This window comes from Odocoileus virginianus, unplaced genomic scaffold (assembly GCF_023699985.2).
Source record: "Odocoileus virginianus isolate 20LAN1187 ecotype Illinois unplaced genomic scaffold, Ovbor_1.2 Unplaced_Scaffold_4, whole genome shotgun sequence".
NCBI lineage: Eukaryota > Metazoa > Chordata > Mammalia > Artiodactyla > Cervidae > Odocoileus > Odocoileus virginianus.
Genome location: NW_027224266.1, coordinates 4,381,015 through 4,393,388, shown reverse-complemented (window position 1 = coordinate 4,393,388; position 12,374 = coordinate 4,381,015). Strand labels below are relative to the sequence as shown.

At 41.0% G+C, this 12,374-nt stretch overlaps 1 protein-coding gene and 1 pseudogene across 1 annotated transcript; both read right to left on the bottom strand.

Annotated features, from left to right (window-relative positions):
• Positions 1-979: 979 nt before the first annotated feature.
• On the bottom strand, positions 980-2,704 carry LOC139033375 (decreased expression in renal and prostate cancer protein pseudogene; annotated as a pseudogene).
• Positions 2,701-3,122, bottom strand: LOC110125541 (chromosome transmission fidelity protein 8 homolog). Its single transcript, XM_070462404.1, has one exon. The coding sequence runs from the start codon at positions 3,064-3,066 to the stop codon at positions 2,701-2,703; it is 366 nt and encodes a 121-aa protein (XP_070318505.1). The 5' UTR covers positions 3,067-3,122.
• Positions 3,123-12,374: the final 9,252 nt, after the last annotated feature.

Here is a 12,374-nt window from a genome sequence, read left to right as displayed (position 1 = left end):
ACTGAAGCAACTTAGCACGCACACATGACAGATATAATTAACACTGCTATATGTTATATATGAAAGTTGTTAAGAGAGTAAATCCTAAGAGTTCTCATCACAAGGAAAAATATTTTTTTCAATTTCTTTAATTTTATATCTATATGAGATGATGGATGTTCACTAAACTAACTGTGGTAATCATTTCATGATGTATGTACATCAAATCATTATGCTGTACACCTTAAACCTATACAGTGCTGTATGTCAATTACATATAAATAAAACTGGGGAGGGGAAATTTTTTTTTTTAAATCAACAGGCCTCTCCTCTCATTTATTAAAGAAACAGTAAGAAAAGATACAATGCAGGAAAAACACCAACCATCCTTTCACATCAGGCTGAACAGAGCACAGTGATTTCTCCCCTTTATCCCCCCACCCCACCCCAATTCCCATAATCCCATCCACATCAGTTTAACCTTGAGGTTCTTTGATTGGGAGGACCAGTGGAGAGGGAGCTGGATGAGCAGTGGGGCCTTGGTTCTGGCTTCCTCCAAGTCCCAGGAGAGGGAAGCTGCAGTCCGTCTGGGGACACAGCGGATGCTGTATTTGGTGGCTCTCTGAAGTAGCTGCACTTCCCTGTTCTGTGTTCAAGCCCCCGAGGGAAGAAGGTATGGCAGGAGAGGATGACCAGGTCAGTGTTGCAGAAGCATGGTCCTTTCACCAACGCAACATTTCTAGAGAGCAGTGAGCTCATTCTCCAGTGGTGATTAGGGGACTATGTATGAATTGGGACCTGCAGGCCAATGTATCCCTGAGGAAAGGTCCACAAGAACAATTCAAGAAACTAGTAAGAAACAAGGGGCAGAAAGCTGTGGGACAAAAGCACAGCAGGCTCCTGAAGGCTGGAGATTCCTTCTCTCAAGGTGGGTTCATTCCCACATGCCAGAGTCCACATCCCACAGGTAACGTTTCCTTCAGTCAAGAAAGACGCAGAGTGGGGAAAAGGCTCATTTGAACTTGAGCCCCAGGTATGTACTTCAGACTGTAGTTCCATATCTACTCCTTCACCTGCCCAGAACCACAGTGACTAGAAACCAAGGTGGTCCTGGTGAGAAAATGGTGTTTAAGGGGGTAACATTCCATTTGGGTACATTGCAGCCATTGGACCCCCTGGTCTGGGGAAAGCAGCTGGGTTTGTGCCAGGGAGGCTCCCCACTCTAGGAAATGGAACCAAAGTCTTGCTCACAGGGCCATTCATTCTTGGAAAGGAAGCTGGGTTTACACCCAGGGTCCCAGTTGGCCTTGCAAAAGGAGCTGGGTTGATACCCACGGGGCCTGCTGGCGAAGAGCCTAGGGGCCCTGGAGCTGGCCTGGGGAAGGTAACCGGACCAGGGCCTAACGGGCCAGTAGACCTGGGGAAGGTAGCTGGACTTGGACCCTGTAAGCCAGTGGCCCTTGGGAAGTTAGCTGGGTTGGGGCCTAGTGGCCCAGAGGCTCTTGGGAAAACTGCTGGACTTGAACCCTGGAGGCCAGCAGACCTCTGGAAGTTAATTGGGTTTGAAGCCAATGTGTTAGAAGACTGAGAGAAGGCAGCTGGGTTCAACCCCCCTGAACCTGTCCCCCTTGGAAAGGGATTAGCATTTACTCCCATAGGGCCAGCAGGCCTTGCAAAATGAGCTGAATTAGGGCCAATGGGGCCAGGAGCCCTTGACAGGGGAGATGGATTTGGCCCTGGAAGGCTAATTCCCCGAGAGCCAGGCCCTGAATTTGGGCCTATGGGGCCAGGAAGTCTGGCCATGGAAGATGGGCTTGTGCCCATGTTTCCAGAAGCCTGTGAGAAAGAAGCTGAATTTGCTCCTAAAAGACCTGCTGCTCTTAGAATGGGAGCAAGATCTAGGCCTTGAGGCCCAGCCATTCTTAAGTTAAGACCAGATCCTGTGCCCAAGAGGCCACCTGCTCTGGCATCCAGATTAGGGCCTGGGCCCAGGCCACCTGCCCTTGGATTAGGCCCAAGGCCTGGGCCCAAGGCCGGGACCTGGAAACATACTTGACCTCGGGGCAGGGTTTGTACCTACAAAGCCTGACCTCAGATTGGGACTCGGTCCAGGGCCCAGGCCAACAGGTCTAGGATTAGGAGGACCATTCCCAGAAGTCAACAGGACACCTGCTCTCAGGCTGGGTCCAGATCCAGGGCCCATGGGGCCACCACTTCTGAGGTCAGGACCTGTTCCCAGAAGACCGCTTGGCCTTGGGTTGGACACTGGACCTGGCCCTGGGAGACCCCCTAGCCTTGGGTTAGACAGAGGCCCTGGGCCTGGAAGAGCCCCTGCCCTAGGATTCAGAGTTGACCCTGGGCTTGGGCCCAAGAGACCACCTGGCCTTGGGAAAGAAACTGCACCTGTGCCAGTGGGGTTCATCCCTCTCGGGAAAGAAGCCAGGCCTGGGTCACGAGCACCAGCAGGGAAAGGTGCTGGATTTGAAGCCAGTGAGCCTGATGAAGTGGGAAAAGGAGTGGGGTTCCTTGGAAATGGGGCCAAATTTCCACCAAGAGAACTGCCTGCCATAAGGAAGGGATCCGAGTTCATACCCAGTGGGTGGCCTGTGTTTAGAACAGGACCCCCCTGGGGTCCTAGGGAACCGTCCAGCCGTCCTCGAGGTGGCAGGGGGGCACGAGTCCAAGGAGTTGGCCGCTCTCGAGGGAAAATCCGAGGCTCTTTCATACTTTCCTGGGGACGTTGGTGATGATGGGCTTGGGGCGAGTTTTAAAAAGGATCTTGTTTTTGATGAGTGCTGTCACCAGGTACCGGGTGCCACTCTCACAGCCAAGTGCATCACAGTCCTGCTGCCCAGGAGTGTGTTTAACAAGGACGGCAAAAGGTCTCTCCAGGTGGATGATCTTCCCGTACAGGATGTGATGCCCCACGATCAGCACAGGGGTTCCCTCAGTGGTGTAATGTAGGTCTCCCAGGAGGTTTCCAGCTAATCCAGTGCTGTGGCGAGCCTCGATCTCCCCCTGTAGCTCCATCAGCACCCATTCTGCCAGGCCTCCAGCCCCAGCACTGGAAATAACAATCTGCACCATGAGCTTTACGTCTTTAAAAAGCAACGGAAAAGAAGCTTGAGGTTCCGGCCCGCGCCGCCCCCTTCTCCGTCCTCCGCCCGCGCTCGGCCACTCTTTCCGCCCTTCTCCCGCTCCGCCCTGCTCGCTCCCTTTCCTCCGCCTTCCGACTCCGCACCGCTCCCTTCTCCGCAATTCCCGGCTCTAGGGGAAATTTTTTAAAATCAACTTCACAGAAACAGAGACTAGAACAGTGGTTTCCAGGGGCTGGGCAGAGGAAGAAGTGGGGAGATGCAAATCAAAGGGTAAAAACTTTCAGTTATAACAAGAAGTTCTGAGGATCTAAAGTACACCATGGCGACTTTAGTAGATAATACACTATTGCATACTCGAAAGTTGCTCAGAATAGATCTTAAGTGTTCTCACCACAAACAAGAAAAAAAAAAAATGGGTTCCAGACCCATAGCTGAACGAGGCTCCAACCTGTTCAGAACCCATATGGTCAGAAAACACAGTCAAGCTGTTGTGAGGACCCCAACTCACTGTCCTGAACTCAGGGAAGCCACTGGGTCAGCGCGCCTGGGCATCATTCAGTGCCCTCATATAACCACGTAAAAGAGAACATCCTGCCTTATATCAACAGTGAGTTACCAGAAGGCAGCTATGCCCAGAACAGCATTGACAGAACATGTAACCCTCAGGAAGTAATAAGCCAAATCATGTGAACCTGTGAGCTGCTTCACCTCTTCCAGGTTGCAACCATTATTCTGGAGATTTCCACGTATAAATCTCCTGTTTAAATGTCTCTTTAGAGCTTCATTAAGACGTATCTCCACTTGGATGTTGTGTTGATCAGGGTACAGTTAGAACATAGAAAATACACCAGCAATTTAAATAACATATTTAATAGAAAAAACTGACTGGAAAAGACAACAAGATGGCGAAGGAGTAGGTGGACATGGAGTACATCTCTCTCCACAGATACATCAGGAATACACCTTCAGACACAGAAGTGCATGCAGAACACCAGCTGAGAGTGGACAGGAGTACCTGACCAGTGGAAAAGAATATATAGAACCATGCAAAACTCGAGATCAAGCCCTGAGCCTTTGGAGTGGGAGCACTGACTCCAAGACCCTAGACTACCAGAGAACCCTAGGTAGTGCCAAATAGTGAGAACTCACACAAAGGAAATAGCTTGAATACAAGACCTGGCATCACCCAACCACCAGTAGCACCCTGTGCAGGACACCTCATCTAAACAACAAACAAAAATACAAACCCCATAATCATCAGCAGACAGGATTACCACCTCACTCAGCCTTGCCCATCAGAGGAAAAACAAACAAACAAACAAAAACTCAGCACAAATCTCACCCTAAACACCCTATACGAAGCTTACATAAACCACTGTACTACCCTTAGGAGAGCAGAAACCAAAAGCAAAAAAGATTTCAACCTTGAATCCTGGAAAAAGGAGACATCAAACACAATAAGTTTAAAAAAAATAATGAAAACGCAGAGAAATGCTACAAATTAAGGAACAAACTAGAAACACAGAAATCCAAATAAATAAAAGAGGAAATAGGCAAACTACCTGAAAAAGAATTCAGAAACACGATAGTAAAGATGATCAAAAACCTTGAAAACAGAATGGAGAAAATGCAAGGATCAATTAACAAAGACCTAGAAAAATTAAAGAATAAACATACAGACAAACAACACAATTACTGAAATTAAAAATACTCTAGAAGTCTAGAACAAATAGCAGAATACCTGAAGCATAAGAACGAATTAGAGAGCTGGGAGATAAAATGGTGGAAATAACTTCTGAAGAGCAAAATAAAATAAAAACAATGAAAAGAAATGAGGACAGTCTCAGAGACATCTGGGACAATATCAAATGCACCAATATTCGAATTATAGGGGTCCCAGAAGAAGAAGAGAAAAAGAAAAGGTATGAGAAAATTTTTGAAGAGATTACAGTTGAAAATTTCCCCAACATGGAAAAGGAAATAGTCATCAAGTCCAACAGGCACAAAGAGTCCCATACAGGATAAACCCAAGGAGAAACGACAAGACACATACTAATCAAACTAACAAAGACTAAACACAAAGAAAGAACATTAAAAGCAGAAGGGAGAAGCAACAAGTAACATACAAGGGAAAACCCATATGATTAACAGCTGATCTTTCAGCAGAAACTCTGCAGGCCAGAAGGGAATGGCAGGATATATTTAAAGTACTGAAAGGAAAAAAAAATCTACAGCCAAGATTACTGTACCTGGCAAGGATCTCATTCAAAATTGATGAGAAATTAAAAAAAAAAAACATTTCAGAAGAGCAAAAGTTAAGAGAATTCAGTACCACCAAACCAGTTTTACAACAAATGTTAAAGGGACTTATATAGTCAAGAAATACAAGAGAAGAAAAAAGATCTACAAAATCAACCCCAAACAATTAAGAAAAATGGCAATAGGAACATATATATCAATAATTACTTTAAATATAAATGGACTAAATGCTCCAACCAAAAGACATAGACTGGCTGAATGGATACAAAAACAAGACCCATATATGCTGTCTACAAGAAATCCACTTCAGACCTAAAGACACATATAGACTGAAAGTGAGAGGATGGAAAAATATATTCCATGCAAATAGGAAGCAAAAGAAAGCTGTAGTGGCAATCCTCATATCAGACAACATAGACCTTAAAATAAAGAAGATTACAAGAGATAAGGAGGGATACTACATAATGATCAAGGGATCAATTCAAGAGGAAAGACATAACAATTGTAAATATATATGCACCCAACATAGGAGCACCTCAATACATAAGACAAACACTAACAGACATAAAAGGAGAAATTGACAGTAACACAATAATAGTGGGAGACTTTAACACTCCACTCACACCAATGGACAGATCATCAAAACAGAAAATTAATAAGGAAACACAAGTCTTAAATGACACATTAGATGAGATGGATCTCATTGATATCTTCAGGACATTCCATCCAAATGCAGAATACATCTTTTCTCAAGTGCACATGGAACATTCTCCAGGACAGACAACATCTTGGGTCACAAATCAAACCTCAGTAAATTTAACAAAATTGAAATTGCATCAGGCATCTTCTCCAATCACAGTGCTATGAAGCTAGATATCAATTACAAGAAAGGAACTTTAAGAGACACAAACACATGGAGATTAAACAAAACATTTCTAAATAACCTACAGGTTACTAAAGAAATCAAAAGGGAAATAAAAAAATTTCTAGAAACAAATCACAATGAAAATACAGCAACTCAAAACCTATGGGATGCAGCAAAAGCAGTTCTAAGAGGGAAGTTTATAGCAATACAATCCTACCTCAAGAAACAAGAAAAACATCGAATAGACAACCTAACTTTACACCTAAAACAACTGGAAAAAGAAGAAAAAAAACCCCAAAATAGTAGAAGGAAAGAAATCATAAAGATCCAAGCAGAAATAAATGAAAAAGAAATGAAAGAAACAATAGTAAAGATTAATAAAACTAAAAGCTGGTTCTTTGAGAAGATAAACAAAATTGACAAACCTTTAGCCAGACTCATCAAGAAAAAAAGAGAGAAAAATCAAATCAACAAAATTAGAAATGAGAAAGGACTTGGTGGGCTTTTTTCATGTTCCTTTACCTGTTGGGTATTTCTCTGCCTTTTCATCTTGTTTAGATTGCTGTGTCTGGAGTGGGCTTTCTGTATTCTTGTGGTCTGTGGTTCCTTTTTATTGTGGAGGTTTCACCCAGTGGGTGGGGTTGGACGATTGGTTTGTCAAGGTTTAAAAAAAAAAAAGAAATGAGAAAGGAGAGGTTACAACAGACAATGCAGAAATATGAAGGAGTATAAGAGACTATTACAAAATGGATAACCTGAAACAAATGGACAGAATCTTAGAAAAGTTCAATCTTCCAAGACTGAACCAGGAAGAAATAGAAATTATGAACAACCCAATTACAAGCACTGAAATTGAAGCTGTGATCAAAAATCTCCCAAAAAACAAAAGTCCAGGACCAGATGGCTTCACAGGAGAATTCTATCAAACATTTAGAGAAGAGCTAATGCCTATCCTTCTAAAACTCTTTCAAAAATTGCAGAGGAAGGAACACTTCCAAACTCATTCTACAAGGCCACTGTCACCCTGATACTGAAACCAGACAAAGATAACATGCAAAAAGGAAAACTACAGGCCAATATCACTGATGAACATAGATGCAAACATCCTCAACAAGATTCTAGCTAACAGAATTCACCAACACATTAAAAAACTCATACACCATGATCAAGTTGGGTTTATTCCAGGGATGCAAGGGTTCTTCAATATATGCAATCAATGTTATACACCATATTAACAAATTGAAAGATAAAAACCATATGATAATCTCAACAGATGCAGAAAAAGCCTTTGACAAAATTCAGCACCCATTTATGATTAAAACTCTTCAAAAAATGGGCATAGAAGGAACCTACCTCAACATAGTAAAGGCTATATGTGATAAGTCTACAGCAAACATTATTCTCAATGGTGAAAAACTGAAAGCATTCCCCCTAAGATCAGGAACAAGACAAGGGTGTCCACTTTCCCCACTATCATTCAACATAGTTCTTTAAGTCCTAGATACAGCAATCAGAGAAGGAAAAGAAATAAAAGGAATCCAGATTGGAAAAGAAGAAGTAAAGCTCTCACTGTTTACAGATGACATGATACTGTACATAGAAAACCCTAAAGATAGTATCAGAAAACTACTAGAGCTAATAAGTGAATTTAGCAAAGTTCAGGATACAAAATCAATACACAGAAATCACTTGCATTTCTATACAAAACAATGAAAAATCAGAAAGAGAAATGAAGGAAACAATCCTATTCACCATAGCAACAAAAAAAATAAAATACCTAAGAATAAACTTACCTAAGGAGACAAAAGAACCATACACAGAAGATTATAAAACACTATCAAAGGAATCAAAGATGACAAAGAAATGGAGAGATATTCCATGTTTGTGATAAGGAAGAATCAATATTGTGAAAATGACTGTACTACCAAACTCAATCTACAGATTCAACACAATCCCTATCAAATTACCAATGATATTTTTCACAGAAAAAACAAAGAATTTCACAATTCATATGGAAACACAAAAGACCTTAAACAACCAAAATAGTCTTGAGAAAGAAGAATGGAGCTGGAGGAATCAACCTTCCAGACTTCAGATTATACTACAAAGCTGCAGTCACCAGGACAGTATGGTACTGGCATAAAAGCAGAATATAGACCAATGGAATAAGATAGAAAGCCCAGAAATAAACCCATGCACCTATGGGTACCTTAATTTTGACAAAGGAGGCAAGAATATACAATGGGGCAAAGACAGCCTCTTCAATAAATGGTGCCAGGAAAACTGGACAGCTACATGTAAAAGAATGAAATTAGAACACTTCCTAACACTATACACAAAGATAAACTCAAAATGGATTAAAGACCTAAATGTAAGACCAGAAACTATAAAACTCTTAGAGGAAAACATAGGCAGAACACTCGATGACATAAATCAAAGCAAGATCCTCTATGATCCACCTCCTAGAGTAATGGAAATAAAAACAAAAGTAAATAAGTGGGACTTAATTAAAGGCTTTTGCACAGCAAAGGAAACTATAAGCAAGGTGAAAAGACAACCCTCAGAATGGGAGAAAATAACAGCAAATGAAACAACTGATAAAGGATTAATTTCCAAAATATACAAGCAGCTCATACAACTCAATACCAGAAAAACAAACAACCAATCAAAAAGTGGGAAAAGACCTAAACAGACATTCTCTAAAGAAGACATACAGATGGCTAACAAACACATGAAAAGATGCTCAACATCACTCATTATTAGAGAAATGCAAATCAAAACTACAATGAGATATCACCTCACACCGATCAGAATGGCCATCATCAAAAAGTCTACAAACAATAAATGCTGGAGAGGGTGTGGAGAAAAGGGAACGCTCTTGCACTGTTGGTGGGAATGTAAATTGATACAGCCACTATGGAAGATGGTATGGAGATTCCTTAAAAAACTAGGAATAAAACCACCATATGACCCAGAAATCCCACTCCTAGGCATATACCCTGAGGAAACCAAAATTGAAAAAGACACATGTATCCCATTGTTCATTGCAGCACTATTTACAATAGCTAGAACATGGAAGCAACCTAAATGTCCATCAAGATGAATGGATAAAGAAGTTGTGGTACATATACACAATGGAATATTACTCAGCCATAAAAATGAACGCCATTGAGTTAGTTCTAATGAGGTGGATGAACTTAGAGCCTATTATACAGAATGAAGTAAGTCAGAAAGAGAAAGATAAATATCATATTCTAACACATATACACAGAATCTAGAAAAATGGTACTGAAGAATTTGTTTACAGGGCAGCAATGGAGAAGCAGACACAGAGAACAGACTTAAGGACATGGGGAGAGGGGAGGAGAGGGGAGCAGATGTATGGAAAGAGTAACATGGAAACTTACATTACCATATGTAAAATAGATAGCCAATGGGAATTTTCTGTATGGCTAAGGAAACTCAAACAGGTGCTCTGGCAGAGACGGAAGATGGCAGAGGAGTATGACAGGGAGATCGCCAGCCTACCCCTCTCCCCCAAATACATCAAAAACTCATCAAGATATGGAACAACTCCTACAAAGCAACCTCTAGGCAACAGCAGAAGACCCCAGGCCTCCAGGGGGACAGGCTAAGCTCCCTGAAACAAGAACACAGGCACAAGTCACCCTCAACAAGAAATCAACACAAACCACCCAACCAACATTTCCCTCTGAGGGCAAAAATCAAAAGAAAGAAGTAATACAACCCTAAAGCCTGGGAAAAGGAGACCTCAAGTGGAGCAAGTTAGGGAAAAAAAAATGAAAAGACAGAAATACAGCACAAATGAAAGAGCAAGGTAGAAACTCACAAGACCAAATAAATGAAGAGGAAATAAGTAATCTCCCTGAAAGAGAATTCAGAATAATGATAGTAAAGATGCTCCAAAGACTTGAAAATAGAATGGAGAAAATGCAAGAAGCATTTAACACAGTTAATACAATCACTAAGGACATTAAAGAAATAAATAAGCAAACAGAGATGAATAACACAATTACTGAAATTAAAAATACTCTAGAAGGAACCAATAGCAGAATAACTGAGGCAGAGGAACAGATAAGTGAGCTGGAGGATAGAATGGTGGAAATAACTGCTGAAGAGCAGAATAAAGGGAAAGGAATGAAAAGAATTGAGGAAAGCCTCAGAGACCTTTGGGACAATATTAAATGCACCAACATTCAAGTTATAGGGGTCCCAGAGGAAGAAGAAAAAAAGAAAGGCACTGAGAAAATTTTTGAAGAAATTATAGTTGAAAACTTCCCCAATATAGGAAAGGAAATATTCCATCAAGTCCAAGAAGCGGAGAGTCCCCTACAGGTTAAACCCAAGGAGAAACACATTGAAACATATTAATCAAGCTAACAGAGACTAAGCACAAAGAAAGAATACTAAAAGCAGCAAGGGAAAAGCAACAAGTAACATACAAGGGAAAACCCATATGATTAACAGCGGATCTTTCAGCAGAAACTCTACAGGCCAAAAGGGAATGGCAGGATATATTTAAAGTACTGAAAGAGAAAAACCTACAACCACAATTACTATACCCAGCAAAGATCTCATTCAAAATTGACAGAGAAATCAAAAGCTTTACAGACAAGCAGAAGTTAAGAGAATTCAGCACCACCAAACCAGCCTTGCAACAAATACTAAAGGGACTTACATAGCCAGTAAACACAAGAGAAAGGAAAGACCTACAAAAACAAACCCAAAACAATCAAGAAAATGCCAATAGGAACATATGTATCAATAATTACCTTAAATGTAAATGGATTAAATGCACCAACCAAAAGATACAGACTGACTGAATGGATACAAAAACAAGACCCATATATATGCTGCCTACAGGAGACCCACTTCAGACCTAGAGACACATACAGACTGAAAGTAAAAGGATGGAAAAAGATATTCCATGTGAATGGAAACCAAAAGAAAGCTGGAGTGGCAATCCTTATTTCAGACAAAATAGACTTTAAAATAAAGAATATTATAAGAGACAAAGAAGGACACTACATAATGATCAAGGGATCAATCCAAGAAGAAGACATAACAATTGTAAATGTCTATGCACCCAACATAGGAGCACCTCAATACATAAGGCAAACACTAACAGGCATAAGAGAGAGAAATCAACAGCAACACAATAATAGTAGGGGACTTTAACACCCCACTTTCACCAATGGACAGATCATCAAAACAGAGAATCAATAAGGAAACACAAACCTTAAATGAAACATTAGACCAAATGGACCTAATTGATATCTTCAGGACTTTCCATCCAAATGCAGAAGAATACACTTTCTTCTCAAGTGCACATGGAATATTCTCCAGGATAGACCACATCTTGGGCCACAAATCAAGCCTCAGTAAATTTAGCAAAAAGAAATCGAATCAAGTATCTTCTCTGACCACAACACTATAAGACTAGATACCAACTACAGGAAAAAAAAAACAGCAAAAAAATACAAACTCATGGAGATTAAACAATACATTACTAAATAACAAAGAGGTTACTGAAGAAATAAGAAAAGAAATCAAAAGATTCCTAGAAACAAATGACAATGAAAACACAATGACCCAAAACCTATGGGACTCAGCAAAAGCAGTTCTAAGAGGGAGGTTTATAGCAATACAATCATACCTCAAGAAGCAAGAAAAGCATCAAATAGACAGCCTAACTCTACATCTAAAGCAGCTGGAAAAAGAAGAACAAAAACCCCCAAAGTCAGCAGAAGGAAAGAGATCATAAAAATCAAAGCAGAAATAAGTGAAAAAGAAATGAAGGAAACAATAGAACAGATTAATAAAACTGATGAATTTATTTTCAGGGCAGCAATGGAGAAACAGACATAGAGAACAGACCTATGGACAAGGTGGGAGGAGAGGAGGGAGAAGGGGAGATGTATGGAGAGAGTAACATAGAAATTTACAATACCATGTGTAAAATAGAGAGCCAATGGGAATTTGCTGCATGACTCAGGGAACTCAAACAGGGGCTCTGCGACAGGCTGAAGTGTGGAGTGGGAAGGGAGATGGGAGGTAGGTCTGGGAGGGAGGTGACATGGGTATACCTATTTTTGATTCTTGTTGATGTGACAGAAAACCACAAAATTCTGAAGAGCAATTATCCTGTAATT

Excerpts from the sequence above, each read along its gene's own strand:
- LOC110125541 (XM_070462404.1), bottom strand. The coding sequence starts at position 3,066 with ATGGTGCAGATTGTTATTTCCAGTGCTGGGGCTGGAGGCCTGGCAGAA.